General features: G+C 41.6%; 2 protein-coding genes across 2 annotated transcripts in view; both read left to right on the forward strand.

Moving 5' to 3' along the window:
- PEX7 (peroxisomal biogenesis factor 7) overlaps window positions 1–11,485 on the forward strand; it is a 72,999-nt gene extending 61,514 nt beyond the window's left edge. Inside the window, exon 10 of the mRNA XM_032485006.1 lies at window positions 10,676–11,485. Within this exon, the coding sequence (XP_032340897.1) occupies window positions 10,676–10,744 (69 nt within the window). The 3' untranslated portion in view covers window positions 10,745–11,485. The remainder of the gene's footprint in view (window positions 1–10,675) is intronic.
- Window positions 11,486–18,850: 7,365 nt separating this feature from the next.
- Window positions 18,851–22,264, forward strand: SLC35D3 (solute carrier family 35 member D3). Its single transcript, XM_032485425.1, has 2 exons — window positions 18,851–19,434; window positions 20,477–22,264. Exons 1-2 carry the CDS (start codon window positions 18,996–18,998, stop codon window positions 21,304–21,306), a joined length of 1,269 nt encoding a protein of 422 aa, XP_032341316.1. The 5' UTR covers window positions 18,851–18,995; the 3' UTR covers window positions 21,307–22,264.
- The last annotated feature ends 2,109 nt before the right edge of the window (window positions 22,265–24,373 follow it).

The raw sequence follows: 24,373 nt of genomic DNA on the forward strand, positions 1-24,373 counted from the left end.
AAATTCAGCTCATGTTTTGATTCAAATTTCTGTTCCCACAATCTTAGATATCAGGCTTAAAGGTTGACAGTGGATAACATTTTTAAAGTTTCAGTATGAGATTAGAAAATCAGAGTTTAGAAGATGACTAGCATTATTGGGAGTTAGAATATCCATCCTGTTTACCTTTAATCTGAGGTGGTATTTTCTGCATCTGTCACAGACTAGCGTTAGAGTTGAAAAGAACATGTGCCAGAAGCATCCAGTGTCCTCAGGCATTAGTCCCTGTTGTTTCCTCTTTGATGCTCTTGTAATTGCATAATTTTTAGTTTAAAATTGTATAACAGGTGCTTGTTTTCCCCCAGCTGTAAACCCTTCCCCAGTTCCAGCTCTGTAGGGTCTTGGTGTCTCCTGTGTCCACTGCCCCCTGCACTGCATGGACAGCCCTTGAAGTGAGAGTTTCCAGAACTGTTGATACCTTGGCCTCTGCTGCCCCTGGGCTCCTGTTCCTGAATCAGGTCAGCCACTGTCTTGCTCATTTTTCTCTCTCTAGACTATAGAGCATTGCTTCTTTAAAAAACAAGCAAAAATGCTGACCTGACACATGACAAATTACTTTTTCAAAAAAGCTTCATTTAGGCTCTTGGTCCTACTCAACTTACCTCTGAAGTCTTTTTGATTTTCTAGACCATTCTCCACAATACCTTTCCTCACCCTTCTACAGGATCATAAACACTCTGGACATTTTTTCTTACCTCCTCCTTTATTGTAAAAATAGACAAGAATGAATACCTTCTTCCAGCCCTGTCATCTCAGAATATTTATGTCCTGTCTCTACCATCCACCCTCTTTCCAGTGAGTTCCTAATTTTCTCACTGGCTTCATCCAGATCTTTGCTTCCCCAGTAATCCATAGGCGTTTTTGTTTGTTTGTTTTTTTTGGTTTGGTTTTTATTTTCATAAGATCTTCAATCAGTTCTTTTCTCTATTTTCAAAACTCACTTGACCCCACTGTTTTACCGTCCTATCAGTAAATTTGGTTTCTCTTCTATCATTAGACATCAAGAATTAGTAGTTTACCTGTTGCTGTTTAGTTTCTTAAAGTCAACACTCTCTTTTAAGCCCTCATATCTGTCTCTCTTTCATCATTCAGTTGAAGTTAAACCCCAAAATTTCACCAGTAAAAGCTCCTGAAAACCAAGTTAACCTTTTCTCAGACTTTTTTTTGAGCTATATAATTTTGGTTTTTTTAGAGAAAAATCTTCCCCTCCTGTTGCTTTAATGCTCACCATGCTAACCAGTTGCTCCTTACCTCTGCTAAATATCTTCATTTCCTTTGCCAGTTTCTTCCTTACCGTCCTTCCGAAAGCAGATATTCTCCAATATCCAAGTCTTAGTCCTCTTTTATGCACCTTGAAGCTGTCATTTAATTGTATGCTAGTGATGCTTGACCCATTTATCCAATTGCCTTTACTGTGTAGTCACAATAGATGTTGTATTACTTTTCCTTCAGTATTCTTAACCTGGTCAATTGATTGCGTGATGGAGCCAGACTAGAGACTGGGAAATCATCCTGATTCTCTTGTTTCTCTTGGCACCCCTAAATTCAAATGACATCAAGTTTATGAATTTTTCCTCACCAGTATCTCTAAAATGTGGACCATGCCCTTCTAGCTCCACTGCCTTAGATAAGCATTTATTAGTATCTCTGCCTTGGATTACTACAGTAGTCTCTGAACTGGTGTCTGATCTCTTTCCATCATTCCACTGATTCTCAGCACTGCTTATGGGGAGAGCTTTCCATAATGCAAATCTGATTTTCTTAGTCCTTGACCTGAAATATACCAGTGGCCCCATTAAAGGCAGGAATAATATGAGATTTACCACCATTACTGCTGTTAATCTTCAACATGGTTCTAAAAATTGTAGCCAGTTAGTAATAGGAGAAAACAAAATGGAATATAAATATTTTTAAAAGGTAGAAAATTTTATCTTTATTTGTACTTCATACAGTTGTTAAATGTTATAATCCAAAAGCATTCACTTCAAACGTACTAAAAATAAGATTGGTAAAAATATGCAAAAATGAATACTGTGTAGATACCAGTAATCATCAGTTAGAAAATAAAATGGAAAAAATTATTTTTACATGACAACAACAACTGTGTGTATGTGTGGAACATAAAAGAATAAAAATTCGAAAATGTGCAAGACTCTAGATGAAGAAAATTATATACCTTTACTAAGAGACCTTTAAGAAAAAGACTGGAATAAATGAACAGACATACCATGTTCTTGTAACAGAATACATTTTTTTTCCTTTATGGCTGCCATTTTTTTAGGCCTTTCCAATCTAATAAGAATATTACATTTGCCTCCTAACAAGTCTTCTTCCTTTTGTAATACATGGTCAGCCACTCCTGTGATTGCCCTTTGACTACTCTGACCATTAACTTTCTGCCATACTAGTTATATATATACCAGTTTTAATTTGCAAGTCAGCACAGTTACATTGTCATCTTCATCATGTCATGTCAGAAATCTTTGAAGAAGCAGCTCATTATCTCCAGGGTGGAGTCTGAACTGTTAATCTTGCTACCAAGATTCAATATAATCTGTGTTGTTTTCTAATTTTATTTCTCACTGTCCTAGGTAATCTTGCTATTACATACCAATTACATTTTATTATTTGTCATCATTTGCCACTGTTTCCTTTGCTCTCCTCCACTTCTGCTTATGCAGAGTTATTTCTGCCTTTCCAAGTCCAGGACAACGTCTTCTCTTCCTTCTCTCCTTCTCCCCAACCCCCATTTTTTTCCTGCTTCAGTAAATATTTGAGTGCCAACCATGTGCCAGGAGTTAGATAGTGAATTAATAGAAACTACCCAGTGTATATATATACTAAGTGAGTATATGAGGGCATGAATGAATGAAAGGACTTTTTTTTTTTTTAGTATATTAGTCAACAGTTTCCTTATTTCTTCTTAAACTCCATAGTGATTAACATAATAAACCAGGTTCTTCTCTGTAGTTTCTTCCTTTGGGAAGCTGGTTGAGTAAATAAGATGTGTTTTCTTTAGCCCATAATTTTAATACACTGCAACATAATAAATAGGCTGCTTTTTCAAAATAGAGTTGACTTAGTGATTTCTTTCATTCTCTCTACATTCTTCAGTCTATTTCTCTGGTACATTTTTGCCAAAGAGGTCATATATCATAAAGATAATTATAGTGGATTGAACAAGTTTCCAAAGAGCAAAAGCAATTGTCCATAAAATTGAGAGAACGGAGTATAATGATAAATAGGAAATATGGAAAACTTGTCAATAAAGTAAATCTCTTAATGGGTCCATAGGAATTCTTGTTATATTAACAGCCATATTAAATCATTTGAAGTAAATTACCTTATTGATGGCATACGTAAACATTTTAATACAATGGAGAAAATTGATAAAATTAAGGAATATAAATTCATTTTCTAAACTATGCATGTATTGAAAGTCTGGTATTTTCATTATAACGTTTCCTTTTCCAAAATTTGCATTTATAGGATCATTATTATTAAGGATCAAGTCTTATTTGAGCCACCAATGATTAATTTTTATTATAAACTCCTTATTGACTAGATATGTTTCTTAAATATCCTTGGGTCTACTGTAGACTCTAGCCCCATACTTTGCACATAGGAAATGGTAAAATATTTGTTTAATACAGCTGCTCTCAAGCATTCCATATATGATGATGTCATGATGTATGTGTTATAGCTGTATTCAGAAATTAATAGGCTATATTGACAGATAATAAATTTCTATTCAATTTTTCAGGAATGCTTCATTAGATGTTTTAAAGAAACAAGCATTAGGGCAATAGCAAGAAATTCATATTTCTGATTAGTGTGCTAATTCTTAAAACTTAGAAATATTGTGCTATTAAAAGTGAAATTGAAATAACTAAAAACAGAAGTTATATGGAATCTTACCCTATTAGGTATTTTTCACTATCCTATACGATAGCAGCTTTTAAAAATAACAATGGAAAAGATTGATCCTCTCTTCAAATTTTACATTAAACAAAGAAATATAAAACATTTTGGCAAACCATTTCTTCTGTAATGTTGATAATTTTCATTTTGATTTAATAAAGTTTATGCTTTGATCTCAGATTAAAGAAAATTTAGAGGACAGAGGGGTGAAATGTACTACAAATGGGGGCTTGCAGGATAAGAAATAAATTTTCCACTGAAATATCCTTGGACAGAAGATGTAGGACCTGGAGGCTCCTGCCCTGTGGTGTCCACATGCACACTCACTATAAGGGGAGAGGGTCAAACAAGATAGGCCTTGGCAGCCAGCCTTCAAGAAACCTTAGACAGGAGTCAGACAGGAGTCAGGAAAAAGCCTCTCTCAAAAGATTAAGAGTTTCATCAGAGGACTTAAAATGAAATTTAGTTGCCTTAAAGCTAAAGCTCTTAGTTCTTCATTTATTCTTTTTTTGTTGTTGAAGTATAGTTGATTTAGACTATTGTGTTAGTTTCAGGTGTATAGCATAGTGGTTCAGTATTTTTGCAGATTATATTCCATTATAGGTTATTACAAGATAATGAGTAAATTCCTTGTGCTATACAGTGTATCCTTGCTTATCTATCAAATATATAGTAGTTTGTATCTATTAATCCCACACCCCAAATTTGTCTCTCTCCCACTTCCCCTCCTCTTTGGTAACATTTGTTTTCTATATCTGTGAGCCTGTTTCTATTTTGCATGTAGATCCATTTATAGTATTCTTTAGATTCCACATATAAATGATACCATATGGTATTTGTCTTTCTCTGGTCTTCATTTATTCTTATTTATCGACTGCCTAGAATACTTCCCTTCCCCTGAAATGTATATACACACAAAATGTTGCATTTATGGACTTTCTGAAGCCCATCTGTAGATTGTGGTTTAAAGACCCCAGGCTATAGATCAGCCCTAGGTGATACCAATGAAACTGCTCCCAGGACCACACCTTGAGAACCAGTGCTGTGAGGATGGGGACCAGTCATCTGTGTCTTAACAAGCCGTCCATGTGTTTCTAACGCACGTCAAAGCTTGAGAACCACTGCCCCATAGAAATGCCACCAGGAAACTACAGTTTAATAGTATGCTTTTGGCTTATTTGAGATTGAGATGTTTATTTAAAAAAAGGAACAGCCATATGAAAAATGACTTTAATATCTCTTGTAAACCCACTCTTTTGGCATTGAATGATTTTTGTAATGGTGCTATACTATAAATTTCTCTAATAGTCAGGTGCCAGGAAAAACCTTTTCTCTCTTGATGAGCTGGTAAATTTATCATGATATTTGCATGTCTTATATTATTGTTTGCCTTTTCCACCTTTGCTGCCAGAAGGTGTAGATAGAGCTCAATTCATACCCAATTTTAGCAATTATTCTTAGCCTCTTTTTCTAGTATAATTATTGGCCCCTTCTCCCTATTTCATGTTTGTTCTTTAAATAGAATGGCTTTTCTGTGGCCATGTTAAAGGATGATTTTCAAAACAGCAATCATGGCTCTCGTACAAACATAACATGAACATGTGTCAAAAATTTTACATAACTCATGAAAGATTTTTACAACTAGCTCAAATGAACCAAAGAACAGACACATATAGGCAATCGCTGAATGTGGAAATGAATTTACTAATAGGTGAGAACTGGTCAATATCCACAGGGCAATAACTTTTAATGATTAGAATCACCTCTTAGGGGACAGGACGAGGCATCAGCTGCATCTTCACAGGACGACCTTCACTTGCAACTTTAATGGATGAGAATCATTTGATTACTATCAGTTTTCTATAACTTCAGAGTTGTAAAATAATCCAGTCAAAGACAGTGGAAGGCATAGACCCCTATAGAATCAGGTAACCCGGTGGGGCCTTAGGACAATGCCAGCATTCCACTGAAAGAACACCTATCAGTGTTTTGCTGATTGCAGTCTTTCAGTTTTTCCCGACAGCAAAGTAATGGGCAAAGTAGTGAGTCCTCTCTTGGAGACTGAAATGGAGAAAGAGGATCTTCAGTAAATGAGAAAGGAGATACCCTGTTCTCATCTTCTTATTCTCTATCCTGAGTCTGGCCTAGAAGGAGTCTTCATGGCCAGGAGTGCATTCCTGGGAATGGGAGGGAAAGATGGCTTTGTCATGAAGAAGCAGGATGGGAGCTGGGGAGATTCCTTGCTGAGTTTAACAAGCTAAAGAATGAGTGGATCTCATCCTGTAATGCAGATTATTTATTTTTATCTCATTTGCTTTACTTACATATTTTTTGGTTCTTTTGTTAACCCTTCTTTTTAGCAAAGTCTTTCTTTTTTTTTTCAATGTCTTTCAGGCTGGCCTCAGATAGGTGGCCTCAGATAGGTCATTTAAAAAAATAGGCTCGTGTTTTCCTCAGTCATAGAACTAAGTAGAAGTAGTATCTCCAAGGCCATTGGGGTAGTGATGGTAATTAATGAGAGCCCCCCACCTCAACCCTGGCCCCCTGGGGACCACACAGTCATGTTTCCTTTACTGAGAAGTCTCTACAGTGCCTACCTTAAAGAATCTGGAGCCTCTTTATTAGTTTAGTAAAGTGCTTTTTTTCTTCCCTCATTATTATTTTTTTAATTGTAAGGTTTTTTAAACTTACAGCACCAGATGGGATTTAATTAGTTAGTAGAGAAATAGTGTTTGCATTAATTTGAAACATCTATTCATAATTCTGTATTATTGCAGTTTTAAGTCTTTCTCATACTACCGACTAATTTAGTATAAAGTTATGAACATTTGCTGATTCAGTGCCTTGACATTTGTTAGTTATCGCAAGTTCTGCATAAATGAGAAGCTGGATTGAAGAGTGCTAATAAGGATTCAGAAACATAATTTACGGTTCCCTTATATTAGAAGCCTAAGTGTCATTTCTCTGATTCTCTTTTCCATAATAGTTGACACTTAACATGCAGACAAGGCCCAGCACTTGGAAAAAAATATACATAGATGAGACGGGTAAATTCTTATAATGATCTTTGTGTCTCGTGATATAAAAATTTACAACTGCAGGATTAGGCAGATAGTGAATGCAATTGGCCTTTGATGTTGAGTGGACAGACTCAACAGATTGACCTTCCGGTTCCAGCTCTGCTGCTTTAGTGTGAACATGAGAAAAAGATATTCTCTGTGATCTTAATCTGTAAAATACATTCTTTGAGCTAATCTTTATTGAGTCATTGTTATGTTATAGCAAGACATGGTCCACGCCCTCAAAGAGCTGAAGACATGCATGTCAATAAATAAGTACAGCCGAGTATGACGGCACTGTGCGTGACTTCATAGAGGAGGTGGTGCTTAGAAGGATTCTTCCAAAGAGAGGTATCCTCTCCAGGCAGAACAGGTGAGGGGCAGAGGCAAGGGGAGGGAGAGAGAGGTTGTTCAGAGGAGGGTATCAGCGACAGAAACAAGAGCACAGAGGCACGAACAAGATCCCCGAATTTGAGTGTGTGAGCTTCGTGCAATGAGAAACAAAAAAGTGGGTAGCAACCAAATCTTGAAGAGTCTGGTTTTTAATGCTTACATTAAGAAAGTTTGACTAAAAGGTCTCTAATGTTTTCTCTAGCTTCAATTCTGATCTAAGATATTGTTAATGAATGGTAAGGAGTTAATATGTTCCGATTAATCTGAGCAGTTCTTGTATTCTATGGTGACAGCCAAGTAATTAGATTGACCAAGACTATGAGTTCCCTTGTGTAACTTTCAGCCTTTGCAGCCATTAAAGGGCAGGAAATACAGTGCAAATAACTTTGGTCAAATCTCTCTTTTGGACTTCATCCTTCATGTTACCATCTACATTTCTTCTTTTTTTTAATTGTGGAAATTTTCAAACATAAAAAAAAAACAAACAATAGGATAATGCACTTCCATTACCCAGCTTCAGCAATTATCAACACTCTTGTTTTATTTATTCCTTTACTCATAACCCACTCCTCATTCATTTATTATGATTGTTACTGTTATTATTATTCTTACTATTTTTAGGTATCATTTACATACATTGAATGTACAACTCCTAGCTATAGGCTTTTGACAAACAGATTTGTGTAATCTACATCCCATCGCAATACGAAACATTTGCATCTTCCTCCAAATTTCTCTTTTATCCCCTTTTAATCTCTCTCTAGTCCCACCCCTACCACTAGCTGAAAAGACAAAGCAAATCATTGCCCTAATATTTTTGTCTACCTTAGATTAGTTCTGCCTGTTTTAGAACTCATATGATGGAATCTCCTGTATGTACTCTTTTGTTTCTGGCTTCTTTCCCTCTGCTTATTATCTGTGAGATTTGTCTATGGTGTCACATCCATCAGTAGTTTCCACCTTCGTATTGCTTTGCAACATTCTGTTCTATGCATTTACCACAATTTCTTTTGTCAAGGGACATTTTGGTTGTTACCAGTTTTGTGCTATTGTGAATGAAGTAGCTGTGTACATCCTTGTATATGTTGTTTTGTAAGGATGTTTTAATATATGTTAGAAAAACCTCTAGGACTGGAATCACTAGGTATATGTTTAACTTTATAAGAAACAGCCAGTTTTCCAGGGTGGTTATACCAGCAAGGTATGAGACCTATAGCTGCTCTTAATCCCTGCTAACATTTGATATCGTCTATCTTTTTTGGGGGGCTGGGGGTGGTGGTAGGTAATTAGGCTTATTTAATTCCTTTTTAATGGAGATACTGAAGATTGAACCCAAGACTTCATGTGTGCTGAGTATGCACTCTACCACTTGAGCTGTACCCTCTCTTCTGATATGGTCTATCTTTAATATTAGCCATTCTCATGAGTATGTAATGGTATCTCATTGTTGTTTTTATTAGCATTCCCTTGATCCCTAGTGATAATGATGTTGAACATTTTTTCATGTGCCTATTGGTCATTCATATATATTTTTAAATGTTAATAAAGTCTTTTGCTCATTTTTAATTGGGTTATCTTTTTATTATTAAGTTATGATAGTTACTTATATATTCTGGATGTAAGTTCTTTGCCAGATGTACATTTTGTGACTGTTTTCTCCCACTCTGTGTCTTGTTTATTTAGTTTCTTAGCAGTATCTTTTTTCTTTTTAATTAAAGTGTAGTCAGTTTACAATGTTGTGTCAATTTCTGGTGTACAGCATACTGTTTCAGTCATACATATACATACATACATTCCTTTTCATATTCTTTTTCATTATAGGTACCTATAAGATATTGAAGCAGTATCTTTTGATGATCAAAAGTTTTATTTTTGATTGAGTCTAAGTTATCTAATTTTTATGGTTATGGCTTTCTGTGCCCTGTTTAAGAAATCTTTATTTAGCTTCAGATTGAGAATATATTTCCCTGTGTTTTCTTCTAAAAGGTTTATACCTTTAACTTTTGTATTTAGGTCTATGGTCTATCCATCGCAAATGAACTTTTGTTTACGGTGTGAAATTGAGACTGAGCTCATTTTTTTCCATATGGACATTCAGTTTTAGCATTATTTGTTGGATTGTTTTGGTACATTTGTTGAAAAGCAGTTTTCCAAGTATGGGGTCTGTTCTTGAGCTCTATTCTGTTCCTTCGATCTGCTTGTATAGCCTTACTCCAATAGTACATTGTCTTGATTACTGTAGTTTTATAAGTCTTGAGTCAGGTAGTGTAAGTAGTACAACTTTGTCGTTCTTTTTCAAGATCTTTTTGGCTATTCTAGGTCTTCTGCATTTCCATGTAAACTTTAAAAGTCACCTTGTACATTTTTATTAAAAAGTCTGCTGGGATTATGAATTATTTATAAATTGGGGGAGATTTAACTTCTTAACAGTATTGAACTCATGAACATGGTATATTTTCTATTTATCTGTGCCTTTAATTTCTCTCAGTAATGTTTTAGTATCTTTTTGCATTTTGTTAAATGCATTTTGCATTTTTTGTTAAATGTACTACTAAGTATTCTGTATTTTGATGCTATTATAAATGAATTTTTCATTTTAATTTTTTAGTTTTTCCTGTTAATATACAGAAATGTAATTGATTTTATATATTAATCTTACTCCCTGAGACATTGCTACACTAACCAAATTTTTAACACACCTTTCCCAAGCATGACGAACTGTCTTCCCTTCATGTTTTATATGACTTTTTAGACTTGAATGTCCCTTTCTGCCCCTAGAGAGGGCCAGTATGAATGCCACGGCATTTGCGAAGTCTTCTGACACTGCCCCAGTTGGATTCCAATAGTCCCTCCCCTGGGAGTCTCTATTAGGGCACTTTCCACTTTGGGTTTTGTATGAGACATTCTTTGAAGGCAAGAACTGTACTTCATCTCCTTTTTTTTATCCCCAAAATAGCTAGTATAGTGCCTTGGTTCACAGTTCAGGAATGTATCTTTTCAACATTTATCTCAGGATACAGGGAATTATGTAGCTCTGATGGGAAATCCTTATAGGCAACTTCAATCAATTGGAAACAATCCCCAAAATGTATCTTGAAAAGGGAGAACAGACCTTTTTTCAAAAATGTAACTCTCTGTTCTTCCTATTTAAAGACATGTTTGCTGGTGGATGATCTACTTGCAGCCTAAATGACTTAGGCTTTTGCTGCCAGTTTTGAACGTTTGTAGGTTATGTTTCCTCTTGCTTCCTTTTTGTTTTCTAGGTGGCTGACTGTGCTTGGGATGAAACGATAAAGATATATGATCCTGTTTGTCTTACCATGCCTGCTTGAGATAAGCTACTCCATTCAGAAACAAAGGATATTGACTGAAGAACATTGCTTAACAGGAATTAAATGATTGATAACAGAGATTTTATGCTTTTATATATATTCAGATTTCATCTGGAATCAGTTTTGAGGCAGCTGATAAAGACTTTGGCTCACTATTTAAGCCTGGTACATAAGCCATATTTCTTAAAAACCTAAGAAATAATTGATGTTATGGTATATCGTATAGTATCTGTTAAAATATAACCTCTCTACTATAAAATGGATTAAATATAGAGGTCTGTAGATTATATGATAGTGATATATTTCCTTTTTAAATTGTCATTTTTGATGTAAAATACAATCACTGCTCTTGATAAAAATCACAATAAACTGCATCCCTTGGTCATTTATGATTTTATGACACCCCCAGCAAGGTTGCTTTTTCTAATATAGTATCTATATGAGTATAATACTGTATAACATAGAGGTATCTATGGTTCAGTAACAGGGTTCTAATAACTGCTGAATAAGTCAGCATGAGTCAGTCAGCCATACTGAGCAGCTACTGTATGCTTGACACACAGAGTGAATGAGATTCTCTCAAGGATTGGTGTCTGTCATGCTTTAAGAACATGGAATGCTGAGAGTGAGGGCTTAATGTGTTTCTTACATTTAAACAAATATTTTTAGATATTATATTCATGACCCTATATTTCTCTCCTCTTATTTCTCTACTATTATATCAAATTAAAAAAAAAAAAACTGGTCACTGGCCAAAAAGTCTTAAGTCCTACTAGGGTTTCATGAAATTACCCTTGAAACTAAGTCATGAAAGCCCTAAGTAATGCTATAAACCCTCCTCACTACCTCCCTAAGTCTTGAAAAATCTCTAGGTGCTGATGACCTGTGAAAAAAAGTAGATTAAAGGGAAAGATTAGTAACATAGATAACTTTACATAACATTTATATTTTTATATAGTATTAAAGTGTGTTATAAATGTCAAAAATTGTCATCAAATTTTAACAAGTTTTTGAGAATTTTTAAAGAGCAAAACATACTTTAATCAGAAAAATAAATAAATTAAAATAAATGTGTATTTTCTAATTTACATATTTCCTGTTCACTTGGTACAGAAAAAATGGAGTACTTACAAAATGCAAAAAACAAGACTACATAAGAGATAGAACAAAGGAATCATAAGGTGGAGCCAGGCGTGGGCTTGAAAATATATGCCTTCAAATCCTAGAAAGTTACTACTGGCAGCATAAATGGCAAGTCTGGTCAAGTACATAGTTCATTGCCCAAGTCTTGAGGGCAAAGACTTCATCCTAGTCCCAGGCTTGGCCCTAGCACCATGCCTAACACCTAGAAGGTGTTTAATGAATATTTGTTAAATGAATGCATGATCTCAGGGAAAGTATAACTTTTCAGTTTTTAGACCAATCAATGCTAGTTGTTTTTTGAGAGGCCCCAGAAAGAGGACACTGCTTCACGTGAGTGCATTGTAAGGAACAAGGAGCTCAGACACACCCTTTGAACTGTCAGGATGATGAGGTAGGTTCACAGAGCTGTTTCAGGTTGCTTCCCTCCATAAGAACTGAACTATCAGACCAAGTGCAGTGCAGTAAAAGCCAGTTCACAGTGAATGTTCTCTGTATCAGCAGACTTTATAATCGACCTTTTAAAATACCTAACCCAGATCATATTTACAATGAAATGAAATTATTTTTCTTTCAGAATGCAAGAGATTTTTAAAATAAAATCATTTGAAACAAATACTTGTGATTTAAAAACTAACATCTCTCTTGATTTATTTTTCCCTCTATTTTGGGGATGTTAGAGATATTTGAAACACTAACTTCATATACTTAACTCAGGTCCTTAGAGTCTCTCAATCTGAAGGAGGGTGGGTGAACATTTATCAGTGGGTTCCCTGGAGCTGGGATTGGAAAACTAGAGGGAAATGAGCCAGAGTCTGTGCTGGAAGAGAATGCACAAGATTTTTGAATTCTTGGTAATTCACAAATCAAGCAGCCTCTGGACTTTCAGAGGACAACCAGTCATTCTCTCTGAGGAAATCGGAATTTGTCTCCTAGCTACTGAATTCTTAGGTTTCATCCTGTCTGCCTCCCCAAGTTCCTCTTCCACCTGCAGTGACAGCACAGCTCTGAAGAGTGAATGCAGGAAAGGGGAACTCAGGTCACTGAGCACCTTCTGTGATCTGGGCACTACATGAGATGCTTTCTGTATCTTATCCCTTTTAATCTTGGTAATGTCCCTGCAAGGAAGCCCTCCCATTTTCCAGACAAGGAAATGAAGGCTCTTGGGAGTCATAATAGTCAGGAAGTATGGAGCTGGAATTTGAAATCTGCTATGACTGAATCCAAACCCATGGTCCTGCCACGTGGCCTCCTTTTCCTAGAATGAACAGAAGTTGGCCCACTGAGAAATAGGAAAGATGTGGGACTCTTTGGTGACTAGATCCCGATCAGTCTGAGAGAACTGACAAAATTGTGTTTTCACATCTAAAGAGCTAAGAAGCTGACCCTGGGTCTGGAGTGACCCTACCAAGGTATATGACCCAGGGAGACCCAGGCTGAGAGTCCCCTGTCCCTTCTGCCTTTGGCATGTTTTAACTGTATATCTTAGCTATAATTTGGCTCTTCCAGGAATGAATTCATTAATTTCTTACTTAACAGGCCTCCTCTTGAATGAGATAATTCACTTATGTTTTTCACTTTTACACTGACTATTCCCAAATCTCCTGCCTTCTCCACTTAGGTCTCCCACAGCCTTTGCACTCATTTTCTTTCTTTTCACATAAGGGGTTTATTTTATTTAAGTGTAGTTGATTTACAGTGTTGTGTTAATTTCAGGTGTACAACAAAGTGATTCAGTTATTTTCATAGATACAGATACAAATGTGTATTTTTCAGATTCATTTTTCCATTACAGGTTATTACAAGATACTGAATACAGTTCCCTGTGCTATACAGTAGGTCCCCATTGTCCATCCATTCCACATGTAGCAGTGTGTATATGTTAATCCTCAAACTCCCAATTTATCCCTACCTTCCCCTTTCCCCTTTGATAACCGTAAGTTTGTTTTCTATGTCTGTGAGTCTGTTTCTGGCTTGTAAATAATACCCTCATTTTCTTTTAACTAAACTCATCTTGCTCACTAAATGGGCTCCATCTGCACATACTTTTTTCTTTTGTTGCCAGAACTGTCCACCCAGGCACTCAAGTAAAGTCCTACATGCCATCCTTGTTCCCTCCCTTATTCGCACCTCTCCACTCCAAGACACAGCAAATAGGTCACAAAGTCTCTTACCCCCTAAACACTTATCCAGTCTGTCTCTTCCCCTCAGTCCAACCACTGTTGCCCTGGTTCAAGCCATTATTAGCTTTTCTCTGGATGATCACAGAAGCTTCCTAAATGATGTGTCTGTTTCTAGTTCGGTGCCCTCGGAGCCATCCTCCTCAACACAGCTGCCGGAGGCTGATCTGAAATGCAATCTGATTACATCAATTTCTGTATAAAACCTTTCTCTGCTTATAGGATTGCCTACGGGAAAAGTTCAAGCTCACTAACCAGGCAGCCAACGTCCTGTGGGGCTAAGTCCTTGGAGCATTGCTTCTCTCCACGTTGTCATGAACTTTGTGCTCCAGCAATACCAGTGTGCTCACAAACTCCCCATGTAAATAATGCAGGTTTTCATTTCTGTCTTTGCTCAAGTTAGTCTGTGTGCCTGGATTGCCCTGCTCTTGGCTTGGCAAGTTCTTACCCATCGTTTGAAAGTCATGTGAAATAACTAAAGAAAAAGTTTGACAACATACAAAAATTAAAATAGCAAAACACACCATAGCAAAGCTAAAAGACAGAAAACATATTGGAAGGATATATTTGCAACCTATGTAGCAAATGGTTTAATATCCAGAACTTATAAAGTGTGCTTAAAAATCACTAAGAAGACAACCAAACATAAAAGTGGGCAGAGGATATCAACAGGCAGTTCACAGAAATAGAAAAACAAATGTTTAATACACTTCAAAAAGATACTTAGTCAAACTTTGTCTCATTGATGACAAAGAAATGCAAATTAAAATGAGAACCCATTTTTTTCTTGCTTATTAGCTTGGCAAACATTCAAAATATTGATAATATCCAACATTGATTAAAGTGAGAGTACTGTTATGTACCTTTCTGGAAGGCAATTTGGCAATAAAGATTTTAAATTAACTCCTTGATCCAGCAGTTCCAGTTCTAGGACTCCCTGCCTGCACCCACCCTCCCCCACCAAATACTTAACAGACATATCTAAGATCGAATGTTTTTAGGGTATTCATTACATCATTGCTTGGTAAAACCTGGACAGCTATCTAGAGAAGAAAGTTTATACTATAGAAGAGTCATTTAAAAGAATAAGGTAGAACTGTGTGTGCTGACATGGATGAATAGATTGCTACTGATACGTGTATTAATTATCTATTTCTGTGTAACAAATCAGCCCCAAACCTAGCAGCTTTACAGTTTCTAGCGGTTTGAAACCCAAGAGTGGTTTAGCTGAGTTGCTCTGGCTTAGAATCTCTCATGACATTGCAGTGAAGCTGTCACTGGGGTCTGAAGACATCTGAAGCCCAACTGGGGCTGAAGGATCAGCTTCCAGAGTCACTCACAGGATTGTGAGCTGGCCTTAGATACTCACCATGTTGAATCCTCCACTGGCTGTCCCACAGTCCCTACAACGTGGCACCTGGCTTCCCCCCAGAGTAATACCAGAGAAGGGGGAAATTCAAGAAGAAAGCCTTGGTCTTTTACACACTAATCTCAGGAGAGACGCCATCATTTCTGCTGCATTTTGCTGTTCGTCACTTAGACCAACTGTGACAATGTGGGAGGAGGGGTTAACAAGGGTGTAAATATGAGGAAGCCAGAGATCTCTGGGGACTCTCTTGGAAGTTGGTTAACGTGATATGATTTTAAAAAGAGCACATTATAGACAAGTGTATACAATATCCTAATTTTAAAAAGGCAATTATGTATGTATAAATATATGTACAAGAAAAACTGAAAGGTTCACACCAAACTCTTAACAGTAGTCAGCTCTGTGTAGTGGAGCTGGGGGTGAGAATAGTGAAGAGAGCATGTTCATTTATTATTTATAAAGTTTGTTCATTTATTATTTATAAAGTTTTCCTTTTACATACTATAATGAGCATGTGTTACTTTTACAATTAAAATAATGAAATAAGACCTTATTTCCTCCTCCAGGAAGCCTTCTCTGATATGCTTCTCAAGCTGACGTTATTGCCTTCCTCAGCGCTCTCCTGTTTCTGCCACAAGCCCCCACTGCTGCATAAGTGTTATTGTGTTGCTTCACTGCCCCCTCTGAATCCCTAAGGACTCAGGTGACTGCTCATCTTTGACTGGCTGGCACAAAATACTTGCTCTGTGTGTTTGTTGAATGAACTAAAGGATTTACTTAATGCCATCAAAATATATTGTGTAGCTCCTGAGATAATGGAGCTCGGGTCTAGACCCTGGATACCAGTAGGTCAAATAGCTTTTTGACCTTCAGCTCTACATGTATGTACAATTAACCTTGCTAAACATAGTATTCTTGTTTTTCCCATTTTTCTTTAAGAGATTTCCCATTTTTCTTTTATGAGCTTATCTAATAACTCGTGTGGGAGATGGTATTAATTTTTTTAAAAAATGAAAGCCCTAATGGAAAAGAATTATATGCAGTAAAGTGGAGAAAATGTACTGTTTCATGCCAATGTAGGTTTTCAACATTAAGCTAAATATTCTTGCCTAAATGAGAAGGGTAAGATAGCTGAATCAGCCCCAAATCTTTTACCTAATGTTAGTATCACAAATGGAGGCAATTATAATTGCTGGCAGAAATGAATCATTCCAAAACTAGGTCCATGCAGACAATTCTTTATTATATTCATTGAATATGGCTCAAAGCAACAATCCTTTAATTGGAATGATCCCCAGAAGTAGAAATGTGTTATTTGCTGACATCTCAAAAATTTAATTTTCAAAGCTTTTTATCTGAGTGTACTTTGAGTATATACTTATACCACAACATACACATAAATTCAACTGTTGCTTCAAACCTCATTATTTCCCAAAGAAGGAATGTCAACACTTGAACAAGAGTTCCTAAAATAGCCAATAGTGTGTAACCATAGCTTGTAGCTACAAAACCCCAAGAATTCCCCAGGGAACCAGAAGTATAGGGTTCAGTATAATGCTTTCCAGTGTTATTCCTGGAAAAGTTGGCACAGTGGGCCATTCTGCAAACGTTTTCTTGAGTGCCGACCTGTTGGGGGGCAGAGAGCGGGTTCCATGAGGCCCTGGGCATACGAGCTGGAGCACTGGTTTAAATCAGACTCTCTCCCACCAAAGTGAGCTTCCAGACTACAAAGCCGGCCCAGATGAAGGATCGCAGCGGTGCCGCCAGACCCCGATGTAAACTGCTATTTTCCTGCCACGGCAGTCATAATTGTGGCTTCAGCCTCTGGGCTGGAAGTGTTGCTTTCAGCACAGAGGTGGAAATATGGGGGGAAGAAACAAAAGACTTCCTAGAGAAATGGATCGTAAGTGTCAGAGCAATGTGGGGGTTAGAAGGTTGGGATTCCGGCGGGAATGGGTGGATAACAGAAATTAAGGGAAAGGAGAGGTGGGGCGCGGCGATTTCCAGCTCTGTTCTCAGCTCCCAAACCTTGGCCAAGTCAAGTTTTCAGTAGCGCGAAATCTAAACTGTGTCTGACTCTTAGCGGTGACCTCCCCTGAGCGAACCCGTCTGCTGCTGCTGCTGAATTTACGTGTATGGACATTATCTTCCAGGGAACGAAATTCAGATCAAAGGGACATAGAAGTCTTTGCCAGCAGAAAATGAGTTTCATTCTTTTTACTCTTAGCCAAATAAGAAACAGTTCACAAGTCCTGTGGCGGGCAGACGTGCCCGGGGCCGAGGAGGCGGAGGTAGGGGTTGTCCAGTCCGGCCAAGTGGCTCGTGACGGTTCCTCAGGCGGCAGTAGGTTCCCGGGGATCCAGAGAGAGCTACACCCGGTCTCTGCTGTACGTCCGGGGCACCTGCCCCCGGGGCCACGCCCTCGAACCCCGCCTCCACCCCCATCTCCTTCCCCAGAGCGGCCAGTCGCTCCCCGCTCACCCAGGCTATCCACCGGAACCGATAGAGGCTACTCGCTTAAGAGACTTAGTTTCTGCTTTTTCTTTGCGTATTTCATATCTTTGCCTCACTTGAAACAGGTGCCCGTGCCCTCGCCCCCAGGCTCCGCAGCCCCGTGAGGCCACGGCGCCCCCCGGAACTTCCCCTCTACCCCGCTCCCAGCCGCGAACGTAGTCCCACGTCCCTCTCTGAAAGGCGCGCGAACTGGGGAGCGCGTCGCCCAGGGCAGGAAGGGGCCAGCTTCACCCTCTGAAGCACTCCCGGGCAGCGTCCTGGGGCCGTGGGTTCCTACAGTGTTGGGGCTTTGGCGCCCGAGCATCAGCTAGCCCCGCAGCCCGCTGGCACCGACGTTTTTCCCTTCCCTGGTTGAGCAAGGTCCAGCGGCTACACTGGGAGGAACCGTGGGTGGAAAAGCAGCTACAGCTCGAGGGGAATGGGGCTGAGGGCGCTGTCACTTGTTGCGGCTATTAAACGGTGCTCGACCCTGGAACCCTATGGTTTCTAACATCTTTAGCTGTGCCCGGGATCCCCCAGCACGCGCCCTTCAACTAGGAGCTGGGAAGAAGGGACAAGCGGGGGCAGCTGGCAATGCAGGAAGAGAGGGTATCGCGTCCCGAGAGCCCGCCCGGGTGCGTGCTGAGTGCCCGAGGGGCGCGGGTCGAGTCCTGCTTGGGGCAGCTGCCCGGACTTCCAGCCGCAGAGCGTCCTCCCTGACGGTGACACCGCGCGGGACGCAACCCATCGTAGCTCGTCACCTACTTACAAATCGCTTGTCGCTAGGATTCCCGCCACTCCTCTCAGACCAGCCCCCCACCCCTGCCACTTTTCGGAGTCCCCCGCCCCCGCCACTGCCTCCCCGGAGCGGCGGGGCAGTCGGACACGGAGCCGCCGCGCCGCGAGGACGCCTGGCTGGAGCTGCCCTCTGCAGCTGAGCCGGGGCCCCCTGCCCTTCGCCGCGGCTTTGGGCGAGCACCCTCGCCGCCCTCGCTCCGCTCCTCCCGGCTCTCTTCCCCGCTCTCCTCCCGCAGGTCCCGGAGCTCCGCCACAGCCGGGTGCAGGCGCGATGCGGCAGCTGTGCCGTGGCCGCGTGCTGGGCATCACCGTGGCCATCGCTCACGGGGTCTTCTCGGGGTCCCTCAACATCTTGCTCAAGTTCCTCATCAGCCGCTACCAGTTCTCCTTCCTGACCCTGGTGCAGTGCTTGACCAGCTCCACCGCGGCGCTGAGCCTGGAGCTGCTGCGCCGCCTCGGGTTCATCGCGGTGCCCCCCTTTGGCCTGAGCCTGGCACGCTCCTTCGCGGGGGTCGCCGTGCTCTCCACGCTGCAGTCCAGCCTCACGCTCTGGTCCCTGCGCGGCCTCAGCCTGCCTATGTACGTGGTCTTCAAGCGCTGCCTGCCCCTGGTCACCATGCTCATCGGCGTCCTGGTGCTCAAGAACGGCGCGCCCTCGCCCGGGGTACTCGCCGCCGTGCTCATCACCACCTGCGGCGCGGCACTGGCAGGTGAGAGGGACCCGCTCGGACCCCCAGCATCCATCCCCCCTCCCCCCCACCCCAGGCAGGGACCGCTGGGATCACTTAGTGCAACGCCCTCACTTCCAAATGGGGAGACTGAGGCAGAGAGAGAGAGAGCTCTGAAAGCGGTCGCTCGGCTCGAAAACGGGCTTCTGAGACCCAGCAGAGCCTTTCCTAGCACTCCGGCCTCCTCCTTCAGAGCCACCTCCTCCCCCCGCCACCTTTTCCTGGCTTCCGACCCCCGCCCCTGCCTCACCGCATATCGCCCTTCCTTCCTCGCCCCCCGCCTCCGTCTTTCCTCTTTATTCCCTCCTTCCTCCAGGAGGGGTGGGAGAGCTGCCAGAGCCTGGGCGCTGGAGTCCCCCGACCGAGCCGGAAGGAGGGGGCCGTGAACTTTCCTGGGTCACGCGGGGCCGAAGTGGGGAGGGACGATGGGAGCCAAGCTTGGGCCCCAGGTCTAGCCTGGGGTCTCTGGCGCGGCGCCCGGGGCTACGAGCGCTAGGCAGAAGGCACCGGATTGAGACCAGTGCGGGTGGCGGTGGGCCGGGGGAGGCGGGGTTGGAGGACTGAGCGAGATGGGAGCCAGCGGAGTGGGAAACCTTCTTTGGGGGTCGAGGGGGAGATGTTCTTTGCCCTGTGCCCAGCCGGCCCCGGGTTAGAAACGGCTAGCGGGAACCCCCAGTCTCCTCTAGCGCCCCATGGAGGGGGCAGGAGTACCACGCGCCTGGGTGACCTCCGTGCCAGCTCGGGAAAGCCACAGCGCCCACTCCGAGGGCATCTGCGTTGTCGGGGCCTCTGTCATGAATAGAGGTAGACAAGAGACCAGGCGCGCCTCTCCTCCTGCGTCCAACTGGGCATAGACTGGGCTTGACTCTTCCATTTGAAACCCGTGGGCAGAGCTGAGGCGCGAACCCCGTCTACTTTCCAACCCGACGCGTTGCCCCAGTGGATAGATACCCACCCGCGCCAACCCGGTGTCTCCTCTTTTTCCTTCCTGCCCCGGCTCCTCCGTCCACTTGATGCGCTTCAGGAGCCGGCGACCTGACCGGCGACCCCATCGGGTACGTTACGGGCGTGCTGGCGGTGCTGGTGCATGCCGCCTACCTGGTGCTCATCCAGAAGGCAAGTGCAGACACGGAGCACGGGCCGCTCACCGCGCAGTACGTCATCGCTGTCTCCGCCACCCCGCTGCTGGTCATCTTCTCCTTCGCTAGCACCGACTCTATCCACGCCTGGGCCTTCCCCGGCTGGAAGGACCCGGCCATGGTGTGCATCTTCGTGGCCTGCATCCTGATCGGCTGTGCCATGAACTTCACCACATTGCACTGCACCTACATCAACTCGGCGGTGACCACCAGCTTCGTGGGCGTGGTGAAGAGCATCGCCACCATCACGGTGGGTATGGTGGCCTTCAGCGATGTGGAGCCCACTTCTTTATTCATTGCCGGGGTCGTGGTGAACACCCTGGGCTCCATCATTTACTGTGTGGCCAAATTCTTGGAGACCAGAAAGCAGAGCAACTACGAGGACCTGGAGACGCAGCCTAGGGGAGAGGAGGCGCAGCCAGGTGGAGACCAGCTGCCGTTCATCATGGAGGAGCTGCCCGCGGAGGGCGGAAATGGCGGGTCAGAAGTGGGGATGGCTGCAGGTGGCTCCACTCAGCAGGGTGGGCAAGAGGCAAGGGGCCGCCCCAGAGGAGTCCCGCTGCTGGCTAGGAGCTCCAGGATCTCAGACAGCCCTGAAGAAGTGAGCAAGAGGTCATTAAAGGATGCTTACCTCGAAGTGTGGAGGCTAGTTAGGGGAACCAAGTATATGAAGAAGGATTATTTAATAGAAAATGAGGAGTTACCCAGTCCTTGAAAAGGAAATGCCTGTTATGTATATATGTACATACACTTATTTTATATGTTAGAGATAACATATTTTAATGAGAGGCCGCCCAAGTATATGCTTTGAGGCGTAGGGGAGAAAAGCAAGGAAAGAAGCTGAAGCGACTGACAGCAACAAAATTAACACCCGTGTGAATTATTTAGCGTGAGTTTACCGGAGGCATCACAGAGACAAAAGAATGTGAAGGTTCTTAACCAAGTAAGGCAGGGTTTCAGCTGCAGACTCCTGGCACATTTTTTTTTTTTTTTTGTCTTTACAACCGTAACCAAACATCTGCATGTACCAAGAGTCCCTCAACCACCCCCTCCAAAGATGGTGTGTAGAAATGATGACAGCAATTAATAAGCTCAAAGATTACATGCAGGGGCACCTTTTTGATGATAGAGCTGCAGTTTTTATGGCCAGCTGGGCAAAGAGTATATTATTGAAATAACATATTTAAGGACACTGAGTTGATGTTTACTGTTTATAGTCATCTGAAATATCATGTTTACGCTCACTTTTCCTCATTTTGAAAAAAATATATAAGTGCTCTACGATTCTATTATACATTGGTAGAAAAATTTAAAGCTATTTTGAGAATGTGAGTTCTTAGCTTTAGTCCTGAAGTTTAAAGTTGGCTTTTGGTGATTATAAAAATATTTTAAAGGTTGGTTTGGTTCATTGCTTTATAATATTTATTTTTGAATGCCAGAGCCTTTTATAAAAACAGTTTCACTGTGTCCAGTATCCTTTCAAGTAAATGCAATGGCTGGCATACAATTCAGTATTAACTGAAGCCAGACAGAAATGAGACCATTCTGTTAAAGCTAGCCTTTCAAAATCCACTGCACATCCCAAACCGTGTTACAAAAAGAGCAACTGCTATATTCACTTTATGATATTTTTCTATCCTAAATTTGTCAAAATAAAGTATGAGTCTATCTGCTAAAAGTTATATTGTTAGACATTTGTTTTGGGCACCTTTGCTTTATTGTTGTTGTGTGGCTTGTGTTTGCCTTCAATGTACGGTGTTTAGTTTCTGGGATACAGGAGCCACCCCATCAGGAACTTCCTAAGTCAGCATGGCAGTTTGGTTTAAAACAACAATAATATAAAAAACACTCTCATTCCAGTTAAGCAAACTGTTATAAAGCAAAATAAAGTCCTGCCTCCTGCTGCCTATGAAAGCCATCCACAGCTGACTTCAGTTAATGTGGAGCTTGAGATGTAACAGTAGCAGGCAGCGAGGGGGATGTCTTCCTGCCAGCCCCCTCCAGGAGAAGTACTTGGAGGTTGAAGGCACTCATTATTTGCCAGCATGTTCCTGAGACTCTCAGATGGCAGCATATATTTTTCTTTATTTTCCAAAATCAAAACAAACCAAAAAGCAGAGGCATCAGTTTGTCTCTACAAGCTGGTAAGTGTCCTTGTGATGGTTTGTGATTGGTTCTGGTTTACTAGTTTTCATGGGTAATTGGTTGTTTCCATAGGTACTTCTACAAGCCATTTAAGATGTAGGAGCTCTCATATGGCTTCAGTTAGAAATGGTTGGCTAGAGTTATAATGACTTCTTTCAAAATCAGCATTAATTTTAATGCCAACATGCCAGAAGGCAGCATCCGGCTGCAAGTCTCTGAAGCTGAGAATTAGTGAAAAGCAGAAAAGTTGAACAAAATAAATATATATTTTTGTTAATTCCACTATTAGATAAATGGGTAGAATGATTGTTTTTCACTCAAAAAATTCCCTTTTGGTTAAAACTGTGAGTTGCATTTATTACAAAAAGATAAATTCTTTTCTGTCAACAAACTTGTAGAGACATTGAATCAGTAGAGTTCTCCAGAGAAACAGAACCAAGAAGGTGAAGGTGTGTGTGTATGTGTGTAGAAAACCTAGAAGATTGATCTGTCTGTCTGTTTGTCTGTCTGTCTGTCTGTCTGTCTATCTATCTATCTATCTATCTATCTATCTATCTAACTATCTGAAAGAGAAAGAGAGAGACTTTAAAGAATTGCCAATTGTAGGAGTTGGTGAATCTAAAATCTGTAGGGCAGGCCAGCAAGTGAGAAACTCTGGTTGCGATTTATGTTGCAGTCTTGAGGCAGAATTGCTGCTGCTTCTGTAAACCTCATTCTTTGCTCTTAAGGCCTTCAGCTGATTAGATAAGGCCCACCCACATTATGGAAGGTAATCTCCTTTACTCAAAATCCACTGAGTGTAAATACTAATCACATCTAAAAAGTATCTTCACAGCAACATTTAGACTAACTACTGTTGGACCAAACAACTTAGCACCACAGCCTAGACAAGTAGACACAGAAAAATAACCATCACAGACACTTATGGCGGGAGGGGTGGAAGTGGGAGGGAGGATAGGAAAAACCCAGGAAGATCAAAAGTGTCAAGTGCATTGGTTTGGGCAAAGCTTGGGAGTCTCTACCCGGAGTAAGAAAATGAGTCACAGGACAGGGCAGAATGGGAGTCAGTGCCTGGGGCTCAGCCGCAGGAGGGCATGAACAGGTGGCAGGCCTGGCCTGGCTTGCAAATCCTTCCTCCATTGTCAGTAACATGTGAGCCCATCTATAGACTCAGGTCCCCTCTGACCTTTGGGCTCTGACAAAGTACCGAGTCGGACAGGAAGGAGACTTCTAATACTCTCCAGGACCTCACCGTGGCAGGGACTCCTCTGGAAGTCATCACTGTTGCTTGACTGACACAGTCTTTGTGCCCCAATTCTAATGACTTGGATTCTCCCTTTTCTGAGAATGTGCCCCCTGCCTATACCCCTGTGGGTGTCTGGTCCCAGCCTCGACAATCTATTCCTCTATCAGTTCTTCAAGATGGAGGCCCTGCCTCACACTCACTTGCCACTTCTTAGCTGGAATCTGTCTGTGGGACATGGCATGATGTCAGAGCTGCTCATTGCTGGCCCCTCCCCTAAATGCTGTCTAGCCCTCTGTTGTTAATTGAGGCATAGATCAATCAGAAGCTCTGGGGCAAATGACTGCCCAGAACACTGCAGGTGAGAAAGTGTGTACGTGCTACCGTGGGTTGC

Source organism: Camelus ferus, chromosome 8, assembly GCF_009834535.1.
Source record: "Camelus ferus isolate YT-003-E chromosome 8, BCGSAC_Cfer_1.0, whole genome shotgun sequence".
Classification (NCBI taxonomy): domain Eukaryota; kingdom Metazoa; phylum Chordata; class Mammalia; order Artiodactyla; family Camelidae; genus Camelus; species Camelus ferus.